This window comes from Pholis gunnellus (assembly GCF_910591455.1).
Source record: "Pholis gunnellus genome assembly, chromosome: 21".
NCBI lineage: Eukaryota > Metazoa > Chordata > Actinopteri > Perciformes > Pholidae > Pholis > Pholis gunnellus.
The window spans coordinates 7630079-7653544 of record NC_136548.1 but is presented as its reverse complement, the minus strand read 5'-3'; the positions used below and the strand labels follow the sequence as shown (position 1 = coordinate 7653544).

Genomic DNA, 23466 nt, shown 5'->3' with positions numbered 1-23466 from the left:
TTTGCTGCCTGATTAGGGTGAGGAGAGTTGGTGGTGGAGGGGAGACCAGATCAACAGGACGTGAGAGCCAGTGAGAGGAGGAGAGGAGAGAGGAAGAATTACAAGAGGACGCTTGGCAAAAGAAGCCTCTTAAATCTGGGAGCTGGAATTAGAGCCGCAGAAACTGCAGAAGGGAAGCCACAAAACCACAGTAAGTAAATTAGGAGGCTGTAGCAGGAAAAATGTATAATGAAGCCATGGGCGGGGGAAGGAATTTGTGGTCTATGGAGTGCTTTTTATACCATACCTTAATGAATTGATTTCCTGTGTTTAAGACGTTCTCATTTCATCATTCTCCATGACTCCATCCCCTTCCTTATTCCTCACCTCTTTAAACAACTCTTTGCACCGCCCTTCTTTAAGGCACAACGCTCACTTCTGCATCCCATGTCAGGTCTTTTGGCCTATCCTGTTTCTCCTTTCCCACTCTGTTCCACCATCCCTAACTTGTCTCACCCCTTGTTCTCCTTTTCCTGAATCCACAGGTGAAGATGCCTGCTAATGGGAACCGTCCCTTGAAGTTGCAGTTTGGTCTAATCAACCATGAGGGTCGCTACCTCACTGCTGAGGCCTTTGGCTTCAAGGTACAAACATGTCATCCAATAGAAAAGAAGAGTTTTAACATATTGCCATGACTTTTGGTGTCTGTGCAAGTGTTTTTTTTTGTGTTCAGGCATGAGCTTGTTATACAGAGAGCATAAGACTAAGGATGAAAGGCCTTCATGCTCCTGTGTTGGATCATTTGCTTCTCTCTCAGGTGAACGCGTCAGCACCGAGCCTGAAGAAGAAGCAGATATGGACTCTAGAGCAGGACTCTCAGGACACCCAGATGGTCTACTTACGTAGCCACTTGGGACGCTACCTGGCCTCTGACAAGGACGGCAAAGTCACCTGTGAGGCTGACGGACAAAATTCTGACTGCCGCTTTCTCATCGTGGCTCAATCAGATGGCCGTTGGGCCCTGCAGTCGGAGCAGCACCTCCGCTTCTTTGGTGGCTCCCGGGACTACCTGTCCTGCTTTGCCCAGGTAATCACAGATGCCGAGCTGTGGGCTGTGCACCTGGCTCTGCATCCGCAGGCCAACCTGCTGTCTGTGGCCCGCAAGCGTTACGCCCGCCTCTCCGCGGAGGACGGGGAAATCGCCGTGGATATGAACATTCCCTGGGGCGTGGCAGCGCTCCTGACACTTGTCTACCTGGATGGGAAGTATTGCCTTAAGACCTGCGACAGCCGCTTCCTCAGCAATGATGGGAAGCTCTTGATGCAGAGTGGCAGAGCCACGGCGTACACGCTGGAGCTGAAGTGCGGGAAGCTGGCCTTTAAAGACAGTGAGGGGAAGTATTTGTCTCCCATGGGGCCTACTGGCACCCTGAGGTCTGGACGGTGCTCCAAGCCGGGCAAAGATGAACTCTTTGACCTTGAGGAGAGCCACCCACAGGTGGTTCTGATGGCCGCCAACGGGCGATATGTCTCCATAAGACAAGGTAAGGAAAACACAGACACGCATCAGCAGGAGATTTTTGCCTCGAGGCCTTGCATGCATTTACAAGCCGCAACTCTTTGCAGCTTCCTAGGTTTCCTAAATCCTTTCACAGGATCCCAAATGTCTGATTAAATGGCCAAAGGCTGACCTTATGTGCCCCCGGGGTTGGTCATATGAGCCTTTAGCTGACACACAGTGACCTGCTCACATACATAACGAAGCAGAGTTGCAACAAATACTACAGCTGCTTCAGTTACTCCTACTAACCTATACACAATGCATACTGTGCACTGATACGCCCCCCCCAGGAAACTGAGCTTACAATTCACAGGAAGTAACTTGTGGGCATGGTTAATCTGCATGGTTAAGGAAATAGGCCACTCTCTAATGATTGACAACTGATAAGGGATGCATGGTAATTATGGGTAGTGTAGTCTGCACATCAACATGCATCGACATCACATTGGACAGTGGCGTCTTTCCAGGAAAACAAAATAGATGAGGCTGATATGGGAGACTATCAGCCCCATCTGGGAGACCAGAGACAAATACGTCATTCGCGTTAGGGCTGCAATTGATTTAGGTTAGTCCACTGTCGGTATTGAGTCTTACACTCGTGACAGATTTAGTGTGCAACTATATTGGGAATAAATACGGAAATAGATTTCACAACAACAGCTTGCAACGAGTTTTTTCAGACAAGGTGTCGTTTTCCTAAAACGGTGAATACTTGTTATTGAATGCGAGCAATTATAATAGAAAAAGTTTTCCGTCATGAATGGTAATCTTTTCGAAAATCCCCTTTCATTCCGTCTCAAATGTACCTCCTGGCTTCGTGGGGTAATGGTGTTAACGCTCTACGCTTTTCCCTTTTGGGCTCACTGAAACAGCTGCTTGTAACCTATATGCTGTACAGTGCTGCTCTGTTGATACTGTATTATGTATTTACTCTTCAGTCTTGTGACAGGGCTGTTGGAGTGCGTTATTTGATCAGCATGCAGGCCCAACACCACACTACTATACTGATGGATTACACCAGCTCCACATTGGCTTCAAAGTTGATGGGTTTTTCCCCCACAAAAACAAGGTTTGAATTTCTTTGATCAGTGCAAATACTAGAAAAACTGTAATTGTGACGATCAGGTTTCATCTAACAGGAGCTGCACTAGACGGACTTGGACAAGTGTTCAGTTGCTGATATTCTAAATGGTTTGCTGGTCTGATTCGAAGCAGGATTTGGGGTGGATTAGCATACACCAACCGTGCTTGTCAGCATACTCGGTCATGACACCCATCCACTGGCTGCAGATTCTTGTCTGCAGGGTCGAATTACTTCAGTCCTGGGTGCAGTAACTGAATCTCTCCCTGCTCATTGTTCCTGGGTAGCAGTGGGAGCTTCGGGCAGAAACCAAACGACTGGGAGCACTGCAAACTGATTGGTTGAAGGGAAGGGAAAGATGTGGTGCAGTGTAACACACACACATTCAGTATATAGAGCAGCTTCATGTGCGAACGTATGCACGGACAGAAATACTTGCAGCATGCTCACATTTTTCTGTTACCGTCTATCTCTTCCTTTCTCACTCTCTCTTCCTACACTTGTTCTGCACAAACAAAAGCTTTATCTTCCTCACACACTCACCCCCGCACACAACCGTACCATCCTGCTGCGGCGAGTGGTGAGTTGAGGTGTGTTGAATTATTGATGAAGTTGGCCCCTGTTCCTGGAAGGCGGGGGGGAGGGGGGGGGGGGGGGGGGGGGGGGGGGGGGGGGGTCTGCTTTCAGAAACCCAAGCTGCCTCTCACCTGGGGCCAAAGCTTCTGCCCCTGTGAGTCCCACTCTAACCCTCTAATCTAACCCGGTTACCCCCAGCACGTCAGTCAGTGCTGATGTGCTGCGGAAAATCTAGGAAACAAAACTGTTGAAGACAAAAGACCTACAATGTATTAGTTGAAAGGTTACATTGTTAAGTTGGACTAAAAGAGGGACAGAGCACACATTTGGAAAATCCTTCCATGCTTGTTCCTTTAAATTCTTCAGCACTCTGGTAAAAATACCTTGTTACCTTCTACCATGATGATTAAGGAGATGAAGAGAAAATGGAAAGCAGAGAATCGAGGATACAACTCTTAAAGGATTTGAGGACAATAGGAGAATGTGTGGAGACAGGTTGGGCTCTTTATCCTACCTTATGTCACCTGTGTCTTTACACATATATTAGCGCCATTGTTTCTGCTCCATTTAGCGCAGAGGAGTCACATTGGCTATCTATTTTAAAGCGAGTACGAAAGCAGTAAATGGGTTAGTAATAAAAGAGGGTCACCCGTAATGAGGTACAGCTGAATTCAGATAGAAAATTGTGAAAGGAAAGCAATGGAATGCAGAAAATTCAGTCTGCCCCTGAGTTGTTCTTTATCTTTATTGCCTGCAGTGTGTGTGTGTGTGTGTGTGTGTGTGTGTGTGTGTGGGTGTGTGTGTGTGTGGGTGTGTTTTAGTGTCATGTAGATCTGCCATCATGTCTCTCATCATCTCCCTGTGGTTCGCTGTACGCTGAAAGTGAAAAAGAGACGGTAGTCCAATGAGACACACTTTTCATTAACACACATGCACATAAATACAAACATGCACACGTGATGCGCACACGCATTCATGGAGGAAAAAAAAAAAAACGAGTGGACGGAAAAACAACAACAGAAAATGCAGTTGCGCAGGATGAAGGATTGGGAGAATGACGAAAATAAGGGACAGGGGGATAGTGGCAGCAGCTTACCATTAATAATAGATGTCAGAGCCAGCTATCGCTGATGGATTAGTGAGGCCTGCTCCACTTGCAGCCTGCAGGTAGGACAACGCCAGAAAGTGGAGCTGGATCTGGGGTCTGTTCCAAAATGTGGCACTGCTGATGTGTGCTTTTTGTGAGTGTGCTTTTGTCGATGCACCAGCAAGCGTACTGATTAGGAGCGCGCCGTGCATAGTTTATCGGTGGTCGTGGCTGTGATGACAACACCTTATTTCGTATGCTTGACCAACTGCTGTGTCAAAAGGTGGTCATCAACGCTGCAATTGATAGCCTCAGATTGCTGGCTTGGATTTCAGCGTATCTAATCTCTTTTTCCCCCCATTCTCTGTTTCTTTCTCTTCCTCCGTCCTTCTCTCCTCCCTCTGTCCCTCTCTCCTCTCATCTATCAGAGAGTGTCTGCGAGGTCCCAGCTGAGCCCTGTCAGAGGATCATTTTTGGGTTGAATTAGTGTGAAATGGACACACGGAATAGGTAGACAAAGCATGACATTGAGTCGGGATGAGAGAGAATGAAAGTGATGGGCCCCCAGGCATAGGTGCGGAGTAGAGGGGCAGAAATGTATGCTTCAAATGCACTTAAGATCAGTGATAATTCACCAGTTGTAAGACCTCATGATACATAGTTTATCGGGTGTGAATAAGATGTGATTAAAGCGTCCCGGTAGCTCAGTAACCATGACATCTTTGTCGCAATGTCATCCCCTTTCTCCATCCCTCCAGTCTGTAGATATCAAATTAAAGCAAAACGCACTCGAAAGAATCTTAACACGAATGGGATTCACACTGTCATGAACCACAGGCTAAGGCTGAAAAACGGGTATAAAAAATGCATGATGGAATTGTTTTGTTTTTTCAATGAAAAAACTGCTGCAACGAGGCTTTTCAAACCGGTACGGTCATGTGCATCTATGTTGTGTTATGCAGATGCATTTTGTATGCATGCATCCCTGAGTCGCCTTAAAACCCTTGATGCAGCGCATCATAGTGAGCTCAGGTTTATCACTTGTGATGCCTTCAGAGCACTAAATCGCCATAAAATACAGGAGAAACCTGAGTTGACCTCAGGACATGCAGACAATGTCTCGTCTTTGGTTGCCACGTTAGCGGCAGGGCTCCAGGGATGGCGTTGTTGGTCAATCGGTTGGTCCGCCACTTTGGTCCAGACCGAAATGTCGAGTGAACAACTGGCGGATGGATTACCACGACGTCCTGTAAAGTCATTCAAGGTCTAGCACCATCACCAGGTGAAATGTTAAATTCCTTTGTTTTATGACAAAATACCTGCATATACAGTATAACATTACAGTCAGCCTTATCTGTACTTAATGTTTAGTGCATGACGGCGCAGGACACGGGGTGCACTTTCCTAGAAAGCACGGCCTTCATCTGTTGTGCCTCGAGAAAGGGGAGGAGGTGCCATGACTTCAGTGACGATGCTGATTCAGAATATGAAGTATAGTCAGTTTTGTGTTTGAGATTTGGCGAGCACGTTAGCATGCTTACGTGAGGATTAAATCAAAGCACTGCAGTGCCTAAATAGAGTCTCGCTGAACCTCTAGCCCGGCCTGTCTTGTCTCTTTCAGAGTGTTTTCATATGACGTGAGCTTTTTACTTCTGGTGATTGTACTCACGCTTCAAAAAATCGTAATAGTTCATTTAATTTGTGAGGATTATCTTGCTGGACAAACTGTGTAAGCATCATGAACTTGTATTTGCCACAGAGTTTGTTTTCTGCAATAATCCAATGGAAAGATCCCATTGGCAGTTTTTAATGGAGGGAACCAGTGCGATGTTCACTACCGGGGTCGACCTACAAAAATACATCATCCCAGCAGCACTCTATGAGGTACGATTGATTCATGCCATGCCCAAGTGAGATTTTTTTTTTTTTAAAGCTCTGTTGTCAAATAAAATGTGGTTCTTATTGGTTAAATAAAAGTCCCCTCTATACATGAGTATACTTTGATGTAAAAAAACAAAACATAGCCAGTTAGTGCTGTTACATTTTTTGGCATGTTTTCCATATGCTTGATCCTTCATTGCCCCGTTAGCTTGGGGGTTGAGAGGGGTTGGTAATTATCTGTGCATCCCGCTAAGTGTGGACCATAAAATCCTCTGGTATTTTCCAGTTTTTCCTTTATTCTTTTATTGAGGGGATTGAGGGATTGGACCGGTAGCACTTGAAAGCTGATTACATCAGAGCCCCGCTGTGAAGAGGGCAGATAGGCAGGGCCGGAGGTGGGGGTGATGGTGGGAGGTATAGGGGGTCAGGGGTAAGGGAGGGGGAGAGATGGGGGAAGGGAGGAAGGTAGAGAAGGGGGACCAGAGAGGGGGAGCAGAGAGAGAAGGGGGGGGGGGGGGTGCTGATAAGCACACATGAGTGCAGTGCTGTTAAAGGATTAAGGAAATGCATCTAATTTAATCTAATTTGGGATTTGGCTCTCTGCAATCTGTCTCCTGGTGCTGACCAGCAATTGTTTTTTTCTCTGCCAACATTTATCATAATGTTGACAGTTGAAATATAACAGTGGCCTGTTTTAATGTCACAAAGGACTTCTGACATAGAGAAGTGGTTGATAGCAAAGCCGCCTCCTGACGTTGGAAACCAAACCACCAATCACAGCAGGAAGGGAGTGATGTCACTGTGTTGTGTATGTCATGGTTTGACACCAATACTCTCCGATTTGTGTGAGCAATGGAAATGCTATACTAATTGGTTTTTGAGTGCTTTCTATAAAGTCTTTGGCAATCAACGGTGTAGTTTATGTTGGTTTGTGAAGTAGTCAATGTCATTCATGCAGGGTGAGAGTGTTATCTCTGTTATCTCTGTGTAGCACATTTTATTATAAGAAGCATGCATTCTACACATTTAGTGTGCGATAGCTTGTCTCTGGAAGATTTTCCTGCAAGGGCACAATTGGTGAATTTATTTTTATTTACATATATATATATTCTGTCTGTTAATGCATCCAGAACATCAATCAGTGAAAATGTGTTTACCCTCAGGAAAGTATATCCTTGGCTCATCAGAGCAAGGGTGCAGTGGAAGACGTAATCGCTTAAAAATAACCCAACATCCCGGGATCAAATGTGATTACCAACTCTTTCATGCTGGGCCAAACTAAACATAACAATACAACCTGATGAGCAAGCTGCTATGTCGCTGTTTCCCCAAATTACATTGTTGGTTTTCGACTTGCACTTAGAATCCAAAAAGGAAAAAAGAGGACTGAAGAGAAATGTATTTTTTTGAACAAATTAGACCAACTCAGTACAATCACATGTATTTATGTGAACACGCATATTGATGCTTCCTTAGCAGCAGCAATTGCATATACTGTGTATACAACATACAAATGACTGAAATGGAAAGTGACCATCAATAACAAATTGTGAACGGCGGCGAATGGATGGATTTCTCCAGACACTAAATAGCCCTCGAGCTTTACTGTTGAAGTATTAATGACATCGCATGCTTGCTACGCCCTCCCAGGAGTAAGCCTCGCAGCCAATCAGGAAGATGAGACGGACATGGAGACGTTTCAGATGGAGATCGACAAGGAAACCAGGAAGTGTACGTTGCGCACTAGCCAAGGGAACTACTGGGATCTGGTGGCCCACGGAGGCATCCAGATTACTGCCACTGAAGTGTGAGTGAATGCTCTCATGTAACTTGTGCAGAGGAAAAGTGGATGCATGATCAATTGTATGTGTCAGTTCCATGTTTTATATTACAGATATGGGCCTACAAAAGGAACTGTTCAATGATTACCTCACTATCGAAACATAAATGTTCCCTTTTATTCACATGCAGCCTTCCACTTTGACCTCCGAGTTCTCAAGTTATAAATGTAAATAAATGATTTATACAATTTAAAGGGGATTTCATGACACAACTGTAGATATTTATTTAAGGAATAATGCTACATTGTCTCCAACTCATTCTCACAGAACACAAAAAAGTGTCATCGAAAATGCAAGTTAGCCATAAAAATGCAATCTATTGAATATAGAAGTGATTGATGACTAACACTGAAAGAATGTAAATACTAGGCATAGTTGCCTGCATGAATATAGTGATATGTCACTGGTTTGAGTACATGATCTCACCCCACTAAACCCATCTTGGTAAATTAGATTTTTAGAAAAACTTCAGTCCGTCTTAGTTGACCTGCTTTACCTTGTATGTGCACTCAACGTGCAATCACATTATTTCCAAAAGCTCTTAAAAGCCGGGAAAGGCTAATGTTCTCCCCTGTGATGACCCACCTGCAGGTCAGCAAACACCATGTTTTCAGTGGAGTGGCTTGGCCACAGGGTGGCACTAAAGGCTAACAATGGAAAATACATCTGCATCAAGAAGAACGGCCAGCTGCTGGCTGTCAGTGACTCCATAGGTAAAAACAAAAATGTCAGGTTTTGTTCTTCTCTATCCACCTCTTCACCAATGTACCTCCTCACTCTGACTTCCCTCGTGGTCCCCTCTGATGTGCCTTCACAATTTGCCCGTCACCTTCTGTCAGGCGAGGACGAGCAGCTCACTTTGAAGCTGATCAACCGACCCATGCTGATCCTGAGAGGAGAGAACGGATTCATCTGCCACCACAAGAACTCCAACTTACTGGACGGCAGCAGATCGGTCTACGACATTTTCACCCTGCAATTCAGCAATGGGGCGTACCACATTAAAGGTCGGGATGTACCCACTCAAACAAGATTGATTTAATCTCTGCTCCTTCTTCTTTTTCTTTGTTGCTCCCTTCTCTCCAACATAATCTGTGTTTCAGCGACAAAAAAAACATCAAGTGCAGTCCACTGACACTCTGCTGCTGCTCTGCTCTCTGTGTGTTCACACTTGCAGGCGTGGACGGTCGGTTCTGGTACGTGAACAGCGCCGGACTGGTGTGCTCAGACGGTGAGGCCCCCGAGGATTTCACCCTGGAGCTCCTGGAGCAGGGTCGCCTCGCCATCCGCGACAAGAACGGCAGATACCTGCGGGGAGACCAGGGAGGCACGCTGAAGGGAGACGGACTCAGCCTGAGCAGCTCAGCCCTGTGGGAGTATTAACACAATCCAATATTAGTCCCCCAACACCAATCAATGCTTCATCGACTGCTTCATCAACTCCATCTTTGAGGTGGTAAGGCCGTCATCAGAGACGAGTTCCAGCCTGTCCCGATTTTATCCCACTTTTTTTTCAACTTGTTGTTACAAAGGGGTCACAACAGAAAATTGCCTCACACGACAGGAGAAAGTGCAACACGAACTGACCACACACAGACAAGTTAAGTCTTGAGTGAACAGCAGAAAGTTAGTGTGAATGAACATTCAAGTTTTTGTGTTTTTCCAATAATGACGTGTAGATTTCTCGAATGTCCTTGAACCCCTGCAGATGGCAAAACCCCATCTTTTCTGGGCATCATCTTTCTCCTCTTCTTCATCTTCCAAGCTTTTTCTACCACGCCTGACCGCTATTTCATTATTGACAGCAAGGCAACAAAGTGCTAATGCAGGTGTGGAATGATGATGACACTCATCCAGTCTAAGAAGCACATGAATCAGGGGGCCACGTGAGACAGACATGGTCACCATTACTAGTAAGGTAACCTTTTAGCAGTCATTAGCATGGCGCCGCTGTCTGAGGATGTTTATCAGGAGAGAAGAATGATTCCAGAAGCTAGACTGTAACCAAGACTCGCGTACATGGCGGCATTACTAATAGGAAGCGACTGGCAGGGGTTGGATTTTGCATTTGTCTCTCGGTTTTTCGACATTTCTTCTGTCTTTTATGAACATAAAGATTAAAGATACACTTGTATGACCGGTTACGTTTTGTTTTAGTCATGTCACATTTCTACCAGGATTAAAGGAATTGGGTGCGGTTTGTGTTATAAAAAATCATTTATAATATGAATTTATATACAGTCTTTGTTTCATACAGAGGGTAACTAATTCATCGGACAGTTCTGCATACTGGCAGCATCAAGGACCCACGTGGGCAAATCAAATGTCTGTATAACCACTTGTTTCCTCCTCATGGTCTGTTGGTAAGAAGCCAGTGTGAACATGAACCGGACCAGAGCTAAAATACAACGATGTATCGTTTTTAACCTTGGTCCTCCTGACCGCATTAACTGAACTACATGGGCAAGCGTCCTAGACATCAGTAATACAAAAGACTGGAGCATTTTAAAGCGTATGCCTATGAAACACCTTCAAATAATGCAGTCGGAGAAGGAAACATTGCTCTTTGGTTGACCTGCTCACCAAACATATCCATACCCGAGACATGTCCTACATAGGAGCAAGACACACACACACTTTATAGTCGTTTACCCTCTTATGGGACTCTTTGTCGTCCTTACGAATCCCCCTGTGCTTTTGTGTCTCTTTGTAATTGTTTTGATCTTTTTGTCATTTTTTTGTCTGTGGTTGTTTTCCCCCTTTTTTGTAGTCATTTTGTGTCTCTTTGTAGACATTTTGTGTCTATTTGTGGTTGTTTTTCCCCTCTACAGTCACCTTGAGTTGAATGTAACGGTTTGTACAGTGCGGTTGAGTTGAAGCAAAGGACTTAGGTGATGTACAATAGCAAAATAATGAATCATAAATGCTTCTTTGTGTAAAATATACATTTACTGTGATGTAAAAACACATTTATGGACATTATTAGTTGTGCATGCATCAGCTGCATAGACAGGTTACATAACATTGGAGAAGGCAGAGGGCAGCTGCGTGGGCTCAAAGTGTTAAATTATAAGGAGAGGGTTTTCTCTGAGTTCTTTGTAAACGCTGAGAAGTGATTGGCTCATCTGCCCCGTGGACACACCGAAAGCCCCTGAGATTCGACTTTGCCGGATCTGCTGCAGCAGGCGCTGATTAACAAAGAAATACCACAAAGATCATTTAATTTGAACATCAATATTGGACGATGCAAAATAGACAAAATGAAGTAGATATAGGTCTCACCTCGGCCCGCTGCAGAGCCTGTCGTAAACCTAAACTCTGGATGCTCTTTGTAGAAGCAGCCCTCTCGGGAGCCGTCTGCAACAGATCCTGTGTGAAGAAACGGAGCGGGACAATGTATCCGATCTGGCATCAGTCTGGAATAGTCAGCGGTAGTTGTGCCGTCTAGCTGCAGCTGCAGTCTAATCATTGTGATTGTGTAAGGGAATGATTTAGGTTCCTCTCGAATACGATCCAAGTGCCACAACTAACATGTTTGATTGTATCACTGATTAGTCTTTCTATAATCTTGTGGTGGGAACTTGTGAAAGACAGTTTTCAGTAACAAGTTATATCCTCCTCAAAAAAAACATGTCGGTGCCAAGTATAACAGAAAAAATTGCGATTGTCGGACAAAACTCAAGGTTCTGTAAGTTTCTCTGAAAGTGTGCGTTTGTACCTGAATCCGGCGCAGCACAGCATGATGCAGTCCACACACTGCTGCTATAGAGGAGCTCTCAACCTGAACCTCCACTGCGGCCAGGGACTCCTCCTCCCCTACATCTACCTAGAGAACAAAGGAGCAACACTTTCATTGAAGTTATACAAGATAAAAAAGAAACCTTTATGAATATAACATTCGATCACTCTTCACCTCTGTTGCAGTCAGTTTGACTGTGTGTCCGTTTGGATCTTTTGCGTGGACCACTGAGCCGCTGAGTGCGATCTTGTCTCCTTGGCGTCCGACTGCGACGCCTCCGGGAGCCTCGGACAACAGCCACTCCAGCAGAGAAAGGCCCACATTTTGAGGAGCCACCTTTGAGGGCCCCTGAGCGTCCAAATCGGAGTCTTTCAACACTAATGTGTCCCTCAGTAACTCCGACGACACCCGAACCTTTGCGACATGCTGCTCTCGCTCAGCCTCTCCTCCTCCCTCTCCTCTTCCACTGCGGCTAATCCGACGTGATCTCAAAAAAGCTTGGATGGGGTCTGTCGGGTCGCTGGGTCGAGGTGCGGCCTGTCTGTGGGTGGCGACGGGACCGGTCACCTGCAGGGCGTGCAGCCAATCCACTGTCAGCGTGTTCAACGGCAAACTGACGCAACTGTCCTTCACACCAGGGAGGTTTGCGGCCTCCTCGCCCAGCAGGCCGGTGAGTGAGAAGATGAGCGAGCAGCTGACTGTCATGGGGAAGGATGCCTCACCTGCAGCCGCTAGGGGCAGCGATACCTCCAACGTCTCACCCGGATGGAGATTGTGGAACGGGAAAGAGAAATTTGTGGAGGAGCTTTCCCCTCCTGCTCCGGGAGGACGGGACAGAGGAAACGCGGCGATGCTCAGCGTCCAGCCTCGTTCCAAAACATAAGGACTCGAATTATCCAGGACGCATGTCAGGTTCAGGGAGTCTTTCTGAAGTAATCTGCTCCAACCGGCCATGGCGTGACATCTGATTGGCTTCTCCTGGATGGGAAGAGGCTCTTCGGTATTTGTGCTGGCTATCAGCAGGAAGCTGACGTTCAGCACCTGATTCAGGTGCCTCAGAATTTGTTTTTTGGATTTGATGGCAGTTTTCAGCACGGATGCTCTAAAGGAAAGCCAGGAAGAATCACATTTACATCAACAGAAACATAATATTAACTCCCATCAAAATGTGTACTGTGTTGGGTATACCTTTCACAGACGTCCCCGATAGCAGACAGGAGGTCCCTGACGCTGCGGCCCCCCTGTGTGGAAGGCACCGTGGGCAATCTTGCAGCCTCTCTTTCCACAGGTAAGGTCATCCTCTGGAGCTGCCCTCGAACAGACAGTCCCAGCAGCTGAACTTCCCCTTGTATGTAAAAGCAATACATTATATACAGTAGCGGTGTTTAGCTGCCAGAGGGAATTTGTCTTAAAGTTGGCATTTGTAAAGTCAACACCTCCGTGCTAGGCCTGCTTACCTGCAGTGTTGCACGTAGGCTCAGCCAAGGCGACGACTCTGCACACATTCAAACTCGTGGGGCTTTGGAGGGCAGCAGCGTCTGTCGTACTGGATGTCCCTACATCCCTTTGTTGGCCTTCTCCCTCAGATGATACCTCTGATAGATCCAGTACCAGCAGGTCTGACCCGGTGCTGTAGTAAAGACGCTTTTTATCCACACAGCCACACATCACAGGCCCCGGTACACACCCCTCAATAAAAACCGTCCTGTTGCCCCCTCCCTCCGGCCCTCCCTTGTCTGATTTTATCAACACCACTCTCCCTTGTTCGCCACCTGCCACCAAACACCGTGCGTGTCCTGGACCAGTTTCCATGACACCAGATGCTCCAATAAATACGACTGGCTGCTCGAGGCTGTGGAGGACTCTGAGCCGCGATCCTGGGGGACGCAGAGGAAGAAAACACAGGCGCCCGTCTGGCAGGCCACAAAGGATGACTGGTGACTTGGCGAGGGCGGCGTCGATCCCGAACAGAAGTTTGAAGAGGACCGGCTCGAGGCATAAGTGGCCGCCACTTGCAGTTGAAGAAGTGGAGGGGGAAGATGGCGGCGGCGTTGCAACACTAGAATGGACACAAGTCAGCAGAGGCCTCCTGCTCATTCCCGTCTTTCCCTCCGCCTCATTGTGTACATCTCCTGAGACCAGTGGTAGACGGAATGAGCTGAGCATCTCATAGTTTGAGGATCTGTATGAAGTCAAAATCCAGGACGCGTCTCTCTGAGAGAGAGTCAGGAGGACAGAGCCGACGAGGAGCAGCGATAACACTCCTTCTTCTGCAACAGCAAGAAACTCAGTGGACATTTTCAGTTCGGCTGGACTGGCGGACGCGTCAGCTGGGGAGCTTTGAGCTCTGCGGAGGTGAAAGGTCACATAAGGAAGAGGCATTGACAAGCTTAAACACAATCAATATTATAGTACAATTATTCATGGCCTTGGACTACATGTGCACCAGAGGAACACATTTCTCGACCACCTACATGAGGGCTCATACCTGGATGGCAGAGATTGTAAGCTGACACAATAAACGCCGCTGCTACAGGCTACATAGAGGAACTGCTTGTCATGACTCTCAACTAGGTCCGTCACAGGAGCAGGACACTCGATGACAGCCTGCAACAACACACAATCACAGAAAATGTAGACAGCAATCTTAAGTAGTTACCTGGCTTTGCAGTTTACTTGTGATGCCTGATCAGTGTGCAGTGTGAGTTATATTACCGTGAGTTTTCTGTCCTGAGAACTGAAGACATAGACCTCGTCGTTGCCAGTGCAGAGGAACACATCTGTACCAAAACCAAACTTGAGCCTCGGTGTGCATGGTGTTCCTGAAAAGCCAAACTCGGCCCAAGTCTCAACAGTACACCGTCCTTCCATAGCCAAAACACCGAAGAAGAAGAAGAAGAAAACGGACTAGTCTGCATATGTGACGTTAAGCACAGCGTTATCTTCATGAGAGTTGGTAAGACAGAACATGTGTGGCAAAACAGGAAGCGCTGCTCCTGGACCGGTTGTTGACAGAGGATGGGACGACGGGACGCCCTCACAAAATTCCGCGCGTCGCGGTTTAAACCAATAACAGCCCAAACTACATTACCCATGACACTCTGATGCCAGACGGTGGATGTGTTTATTCTTCTTTCTGGATACAAGGAAGAGGGTGAGAGAATAGAAATGTGTTATGTATTCTTCTAAAAACAATTTATTTCAAAAGAAAAAGTGTAGATTGTTCGTTTTTGTTTCAGCGCCGGTAAAAGTTTACAGTAAAAGTTGCTCGCAGCAACACTAGGTGGCGTACCTGTGCTTTTTTCATGAAAATGTCGATCGGGTAATCCACGAAGAAGAAAATCCGTGACGCTCGTGATCTTCATCTACCAATCAAAATACTCGACCTAAACATTCGCCGAAATTTGAAAACACCCTTTACCTCGGTGGCTGCAGTTGGTAAAACCACTGGTTGTATTGACGCTTTATACAATGGAGCTGATACCCGAAGAGGCTATCGAAATGTATTTTTATGAGAACAGACTGAAAACTTTCGAGGGGTGGCCGTTTGACGAAGACTGCTCGTGTACTCCGGAGAACGTGAGTGGACGTTTTAAACGGTTTGACTTTGGCTACACGGCTACTAGCTAGCTAGCACAACAAGTAGCTAGCTCTAGCTAAAGTAAGACAACCATTAATAATAGTTGTCAAGTGTATCATTAAAAGTGTTTTGAAGGAATACCTGCATGCTTTAAAGCTTAGACACAGGTTTTGAATAGTGTTATATTTAGCGTTATATTTCACTGGTTTTAGTTAATGTAGCTAACTAGTGGTAGCTTTTGCATGGAAAGTGACTTAACCCATTAGTCAATTATCCAAATAGTTAATGAATTAATAGTTAAGTGCCACATTTTCTGTGGATCTACTGTTATTCTGCTTATTCTTTCAGCTTAGGACATTTTTGTTTTGTAATGAAAACCTTTATTGAACAACTAAGTGTTTTTTGATTAATATTTCTGTCTTATCAACTCATCATTTCACCATATGCAGCTACAACAAATATCATTTGTATTCATGTGGTCTGTCTGTTCATTTGTTTCTCCAGATGGCCAAAGCTGGCTTCATTCACACCCCTTCAGGGAACAGCCCAGACATCGCGATGTGTTTCTTCTGCCTCAAGGAGCTGGAGGGGTGGGAGCCAGAGGATGACCCACAGTAAGAGAATCACAGGCTCATGAGTCAGACATGCCAATAACAGGACAGCAGATTCATGCAGCTCCCTTTCTTTATCAATTAAAGTTCATCGTATTTTTCTAAGTAGTCTAATTCTATAGAGAAATGTAATATATGACTCGGCACGGACAAATAGCAAGATAAATAGCTCACGGCAAGCAATGGCACAAGATCAATTCTGAAACTATATAGCAAAATAATAAAGTAGGCTGTAAAGTGAAATCATTTGATATATGGTTAAAGTGGCACTCTGGTGATTTTATATTCCACTTCCATAAAGTTAGGTGTGTTTGAGAGACTATGGTCACAGGCAAAGATACCTCAACCTTTTTTCCCTTTTTATGGGTCAAGCTCCAAAAACACTAGATCCCTCAATTTCCCATAAGGCAATGCAATATATATATATGACTTTTTTTCCCTTCTTTTTTTTTATACAGACTTTGTGTTTAATACGTTTTAGTCTCCAAGACATCATCGAGGCTATTTTCTTCGACTTCAGAAATCTTCAGAAGACATAAACTGTTTTTGCAGTTTATGTTAAACTGATCTTAAATGTGTCAAATCTGCGGATTGCATTTATAAACTTTGAAACTGACTGGCCAAATATGTGTGTAAATGACCACCAAAGGATTTGACATGCACACATTTTTAAGGCAGCGCTCTCGATCCAGGGACACGTACCCTCTATGGCTGACCGGTAACTAAATCTTATTGTGTGGGAGATGCGGTGATAGAAGCAATGGACAAAATGACCGACAATTTCAAAATAAAAAATGCCTAAACTGAGACTAAGAGCTCTCAACATTCATATTCGAGGCTGTAGTTCAACATGTCCTTTTTTTAACTGTCCTCTCTTTGGTGTGTGAGAGTTTACTTTTGACCTCTGCTCTGTTTCCAGTTAAAATGTTCACTTGTTGTATAAGATGTTATAATCCACAAGACTTTCCTCCTCGGTGTGTTCCATCGTTTTGCATTTTGACTGATGAATCAACACTTCAGGCATTAACTATGTGAACTGTTTAACTCTGTAAATATTCAATTTATATTCATGGTCATTGAAATGGAAATGTGAAATCACTGTTGGTGAACTTAACAGTATCTGGTTTGTATAATTCAGTGTTAGTGTTTTACCAGCTGTCTACTCCACAGCAAGCAGACTTGTATTGGTAACCAGACTGTTAATTTCTAAGCAGAAACCTTAATAATTAATTTTTTATGAACATTTTTATGATATTGTTGAAGTACAGTGCGTGTTACGATGTCCATTCCTTCCATATATGTGTGTGCGTGTGTGCACATGTTGCACATGTTCCTTGAAATGAGATATTTGTCTCCCCCTCACTCCACTTTTTTTTGTTGGTAGGAAGGAGCACACATCTCATTCACCGGCCTGCCAGTTCATCGCTCTGAAGAAGGAAGTAGAAGAGCTGACTGTGGAGGAATTCTTCAAACTACAGAAGGAGAGGCACAAGTCCATCATTGTACGTTGTTCAGGGAACTCCATACATTTCAAATTACAGACCTAAATAATATATAATTGAATACATTGACTGTTTGATTAAACTGTGCACCTGCCAACATACTTTTCCAATCCGTTCTTTTACCTTTTATTTTTTTCCTTACGTGTCTTGAACGAGACTTAATTGTGCAGCAAGGCTCCCATCTCTGAAATGTTACGAGCTTCCTGTGAGAACATTGTGTCTCATCCGGATTTCATTTCCTCCACCCGCAGAACAAAGTCTGTAACGAGGTCATCACCAAGTTTGAAGAGACAGCCAAATTGAGAAGAGCCGATCTCATCAAGACAGCCATGGGGGAAGAGTGACGCGATAATAGATGCAGATGAATGAGATGGGCGGTGTGTGAGAGATTAATTGCTGGCTGACTTGTTTCTCTCTGAACTTATTTCCATGTTTCCTGTTACGTCTTCACCGTTAACGTTTTCTGTTGTCACGCTATCTGTTTTTATCATTAAACTCATTCTTTCTAGTTACCCGTGTTTGTTATTTGAGGGGGGATTCAGATGGGAAATGTACTAATGTCTGAAAAAATATATTAAACCAGCCGGAGGAAAGCTGTACAACCCCATACACTCAAACTGTCTGGCTTTAATTTACTATGACACCTCGGTGATGGTGTTTTTGGCTTGATCTATCCAGTGGTGCTCGTTCACCAACTCCATATACAATTTTCAAATATATTATCCTTATTCTCACTCCTTTTGTTGTTGTTGTTATAGCACAGCTGGCTGTAGCCTCGCTGCATAAACGCCTCCCTAATATTCAAGTCCCTCCCAGACAGAAGCTGCTGCTGATCAGTGAGGGTACTCTTGTGCAGCCCTGTGGCTTCATTCAGTCAGTCAGGGACAAGTTGACCTCCATCTCTGCCTTTTCAGATTTCAATTAATAGCTCTGCAGAATAACCTCAACACCGTAATACTGTCGGGATTTATTTGCGCATCTCGTAATGAGCGCGTCAACGTTTAAAAGACCGGATCAACGCTAGACAATCCGCGTTACGCATGAGTTAAAGCCATCTCCGTTACGCGTGAATTCCACCATCACTCGTTCGGGATGAAGGTTACCTTTGGCTCTCTGGTGATCACAGCCGGCATCTGCGGTATTCTGAGTTTCGCTTCTTTGGCGACTTCCCTCGGAACCAAATATTGGTACATAATCAAGATGAATCCTATGAATACGAGCGACTTTGAAGACTTGAGCTCCCACTCGGGACTGTGGAGCATCAACGAAGGTAGGCCAATTTCCCACAACTCTCTCTCATAATGATTTAAATAATTATCCCAAATAATGCTATGTACATAACTTGGGTGCTTTTTATTGTGGCATCCAGGTGGGAAGATGCCAGCAGACGCTGTTGACTCCTATACAGCGAACTACTCCAGGTACTCTAAGACTGAGCAGCGTGAGTCTCTCCTCCATTTGAGCTCATCTTAACACACATACTCTGCTAATGAAGTTTCAATGTCAAAACAGCCATAACTCTACTAATGTGTGCGTGTGTGTGTGTGTGTACACATAGGCATGCACAGTGCAATAGTGGTGGTGCTTCCCTGCAGCCTGGTCCTGTTGCTGTTCGGTGGGATCTGTGGGTTGGTCAGCTCCCTGGCTCTGAGCCCCGTCCTGCTCACCCGGACGGCCGCCTACTTCTTCATCTGCAGTAAGTTGAGGTTCCTGTTCCTTCTCTCTGCTCTCACTGTATCCACCTTCAGCTCTAGAGCCCCCGTCTTTGTGCACCCTCCGTGATATATTTTTTTAGCAGCTATTCAAGACCAATCCATTAAAAAGATAAACTAACGCCCAGTGGCTCTCGTGCATCAAGATGAATCAGTGCTGCCATTACTGCCACCACTAGTGGCAATATTTCAAAGAGCTGCAAAAGATAAAAGTCCATCTACATAGAATGGACAACTACTGCCCCTGTGTTTTCTCTCCAGAAGAGAACGCTGCTTTTGTCACATTTAAGATTCAATTGTGGTTGTAACATTGATACTACACGTTATTGCCAGTAGGTTTGTAGGAAAGGTGCTAATAAAAATGAGGTATATGAAAATAACATCACAGTAAGTGCAAGAGAGAGGCGCGCATCAACACAGTCCTGCGTTGGATCTTTTACCGCAGTGTTAACTAAAGCTGGAGCCATTAGGGGGGCATAAAGGAGGGAATTGTTGTGACACACGTTATTGAAGAGCATTTGATTCAAATGGCTGCGTGCTGCGAGGAACAAGACGCCTTTAGAAATGGTCTTACTTTCCCTCCCCAACCGTGGACAGATGAGGACAAACTATCATCCAACATTTAAGTCAAATAATGTGGTCATTGCACAGTTAATTGATAGATAGTGACATACAAACAACAGCCAGGTTCCTTTGTAAGTCTTTGATGTTAGTTTCATCTGATGGGGAAACTGTAACATGTCATTTTAATGACGTCTTGAACTGTCAGTGCACACGCGGGGACTAGTGTTGGGAATTAGCTTTAGCCACATGCATGTGTGCAGTACATTGGGCGCTGCTTCCGCAGCGGTCGATGTTTCTCGGTGCTTGTCCCTTCCGAATATACAAGTAAATGCATAAATAAACACAGAAGCAGGATGATCAAAAATCTGATTTAAAAGAGCACAGAACGGATAGAGTTTTATGGTTTAGCTCAGAGAATGGCCGCGTCAATGTGGTTGTGATTTACGGTAGTACTCTCCACTCATACAACATTTAATGCACTGATTATATTACAGAGGGAAGTGGAACACTAGGAAGGGGCAATTTATATGGCTGAAGTGTGGCAGTAAAGCAAGGCCATGTGGTTAATTTGTGCAGGCGAGTACACTTTATGTGCAGAGCTGAAGTTGACCCCGCTCATAGTTATTGACCTCATGTGGCCAAAGGGACTGACGTTTATTATCACCAAAGACTGATTGGCTGTTAGATCTGGCCATATTGGTTAAGTATGCATGAAGGGGCAGGTGTGTTTTAGTGTCTGTGTGTCTGTGTGTGTGTGTGTGTGTGTGTGTGTGTGGCAGCTCTGGCTTCCGTTACATCAGAAGGCTTCATCCTGTACTCTGTCGGATGGGTTATGAGAGCTTTTTATCGGTCTGTGGAGAGGCACAACAGGGAAGTAAATTTGCTCCAGAAACAATTGCCGCCCAAATTTGCGTCTCTCTAACATTCTGTTTTTCATTTTCGTCTTCAATAACACTTGATGAAGTCTTAAAAACGGCAATGTGTTTTGATTTAGAGGAATATCTGTAAGTTGCTGTCTTTTCGTACATCATCTTCTCTGCTAAAGTGCTTCTCAATCCGCTCTGTGCAAATGCAAAACTAAACATGATTGTACTTTTGGCGGTTGGCGCTGCACCTGTCAACAGCATAAAAATTGATCTTTAAAGCGTCACAATGTAACGTCTTAGTTGTTAAAATGGATAAGTTCCCGCTCAGGGCTCACCTATGATAGCGAGCTAGCCTGCTTTTACAAGTCACTCATGTCGATATTGACGACTATCCTGATAATGGAGATTCACCGCAATCGACTAATTGTGAGTTGTTGTTTTTTTTATTGCAATCAGCGATACAATCCTACATCGTCCCATCCCCAGTTACAGACAAATAGCACTTGTTTTTGGGGCCAAAAAATAAATCCGCTGTTCCAATCCTTCCTTTTTAAAGCTGCCTACCACACACGGACTCGGTCATTATTTGACTTTCAAACAGATTGTATAAATTAGGAGAGTTAGATTACCGTTAACCATGTTAGCGCCATTATGTTAATCTGGGTATTTGCAGTAATGAAGTTATTGGTGTTCACATGGACGTAGCTCCTGAACATCTCTTCCAACGCCTTATGATCTCTATCAAAGAGGACCTTGTGATGGGTAAACACTTACTTTAAAAGACTCCTTATGTTCTCCCTTTAATAGGCAGCGCATGGCGATGTGTGGAATGTGAGAAGGCTTGAATTAGATCGAGTTGAGTTGTCTTGTGAACTTTTTGACTGCCTGAGTTGTAAAGTAGCCTCCAGGCATTTATTTAGTTTTTAGTGTCTTTGTTGTCCCCCAAAATTTATCTTTGCCCTGTTTGTTGTTCAGCATTCTTTTCACTCTTAAAATGATATTATTTCAACACATTCTGTGGCAAGTTGATTAAAGTTGATCACCTGTGCTTCCTCAGTCACTGTGTATTGTGTTAATAAACCCCCAAAACAAACAGAAAATGAGATCATGCCTGATTGCATTACATACACACACACACATGTGTATGTATATATATACTGTATATATTTATAGTATTAGAATTCTCTGTTAATGCTTTGTTCCGTCTTTGTTCTAATGCTGCAACTTCTGTCCTCACCAACCATTAAAAAGCCTAATGGGTATTTGTCTGGGTTCCCTGCAGGGCCATTCCACTGCTTCCCTTGTATTTCATTTTCAGGGTAATTGCTATTCTGAGGAAGGTTTCCTCTGAAATGAGAATATCCACAAAGTGTTTCCATGTTAAAAAAAACAACAATCCACACTTAAGAAGTACATGATATGTCGTCATTAATATTGTGTAGCTGACCCACAAACATTAATGTTGTTATTGCTGCTGTTTTCTGCATTGTAGTGTCTGAAAATCAGTTTTTGACTAATTACAGTAACAGGACCAGTAGGACAATACATGACGATATGAAATACATAGCACTGTCATTCGTTTTGCAGGTATTGATCATAAACATAATTATTGGACTAATTCTAGTTAGGAAATCACAGAACGTTTTTTTGCAATCCATCCAATAGTTGTTGGGATATTTCACCCAAAATCACAAATGGCACCTCATGGTGGCACTGGAGGAAAAGTCAGGGGATCGTCAACAACATTAGGATTCATCTTCTGGGGACCAGGAATGTCTGTTTTAACATTTCAATGCAATTCATCCAAAAGTTGTTCATACGTTTTGTCTGGACCAGAGTAGCGGACAGATATATCGAGCCATCGCTCTCCATCCCGAGCTAAAGATGAGAATTTCCCAGAGCCCAGGCTGACATGTTGCCTGTTTGTTTGGCTAAAAACAGTCCAAACCTCAGAGGGATTCAGTTTCATTTCACTGAAGATTTTTTTTAAAAGCAGAAAAATCTACTAGTACCAGTGAATCTTATTTTATTTTTGCTAAAAATAAATGGTGTTGACTGTTAGTTTCAGCTGTAGCAGCAGTTAGTAGAGGTAATAGTCCTTTAAACATGTCCAATACATGAGGCAGTCTGTCTCTGTTTGTTTCTCTCTGCATCAAAATGAGACTTCACATGCTGCCTCCTGCTCATTCTCTGAGCTCGTAGCACCTCGGGGGTGTGATCGTAATAAAACAATTATTATTCCCGCCCTGGGTAGACTCTGCGCTCCACTTGCATCCCCTTAAAACCAGTAGCGAGCGTTCCAAATGCAGAGGGTTTCCAATAGCAACACGGTGAGACTTGTGAGGACTAGTGTGCGCGTCAGTCGTCTCTGGTGACGACTGTGTCAGCAGACAAACGCATACGTCAGTTGTGTTTCCTGTCTCTCACAATATGAGATTTTTGGTAAGCTGATGGCGCGATCTGTTATTGCTGGTTTTATTGATGAGCTGGTGCGAATTTCCGCTTCATAATTGCTGGAACGCGATGACTCGAGTGTTTGTTTCCTTATAGAACATAAACCAATCTCAAATGTTTTTTTTTCAATCAACAGATGGCCAAGATAATATGTAAAACACTCATTTAAGTTTGTATGCATGTGCAATGCACCTCCCTCCAGGTCTGCTGACCCTGAGTGGTGTGAGTCTCTACATCATCTACTCGTACCAGGCCCTGGCTGAGATCGAGAGGCTGGTGGGGCCCGAGGGTCTGGCCTATGTTGACACCTCATTCGGCTGGTCTCTGGGTCTGGCCTGGCTCTCTTACGGCCTGGAGCTCCTCACCGGCGTGTTGCTGCTGGTGGCTGCACGAATGGCCAAGCGGCAGCATAGCCGTCCCACCATGACCTGA

The 23466-nt window shown here is 44.6% G+C and overlaps 4 protein-coding genes across 4 annotated transcripts; 3 read left to right on the top strand and 1 right to left on the bottom strand.

Annotated features, from left to right (window-relative positions):
* Positions 1–530: 530 nt before the first annotated feature.
* Positions 531–9389, top strand: fscn2b (fascin actin-bundling protein 2b, retinal; the record flags this gene model as incomplete). Its single annotated transcript, XM_079183013.1, has 6 exons — positions 531–623; positions 797–1523; positions 7816–7972; positions 8598–8719; positions 8846–9013; positions 9184–9389. 6 exons carry the CDS (start codon positions 531–533, stop codon positions 9387–9389), a joined length of 1473 nt encoding a protein of 490 aa, XP_079039139.1.
* Positions 9390–11053: 1664 nt separating this feature from the next.
* On the bottom strand, positions 11054–14616 carry faap100 (FA core complex associated protein 100; the record flags this gene model as incomplete). Its single annotated transcript, XM_079183342.1, has 8 exons — positions 11054–11194; positions 11289–11375; positions 11725–11832; positions 11920–12847; positions 12934–13090; positions 13203–14092; positions 14234–14352; positions 14461–14616. 8 exons carry the CDS (start codon positions 14614–14616, stop codon positions 11069–11071), a joined length of 2571 nt encoding a protein of 856 aa, XP_079039468.1. The 3' UTR covers positions 11054–11068.
* Positions 14617–15155: 539 nt separating this feature from the next.
* Positions 15156–17946, top strand: birc5a (baculoviral IAP repeat containing 5a). The gene is made up of 4 exons (XM_079182216.1): positions 15156–15324; positions 15830–15939; positions 17321–17438; positions 17690–17946. The coding sequence occupies exons 1-4, from the start codon at positions 15217–15219 to the stop codon at positions 17780–17782; spliced, it is 429 nt and encodes a 142-aa protein (XP_079038342.1). The 5' UTR covers positions 15156–15216; the 3' UTR covers positions 17783–17946.
* Positions 17947–18530: 584 nt separating this feature from the next.
* Positions 18531–23466, top strand: tmem235b (transmembrane protein 235b; the record flags this gene model as incomplete). Its single annotated transcript, XM_079182877.1, has 4 exons — positions 18531–18708; positions 18808–18879; positions 18997–19134; positions 23237–23466. The coding sequence occupies 4 exons, from the start codon at positions 18531–18533 to the stop codon at positions 23464–23466; spliced, it is 618 nt and encodes a 205-aa protein (XP_079039003.1).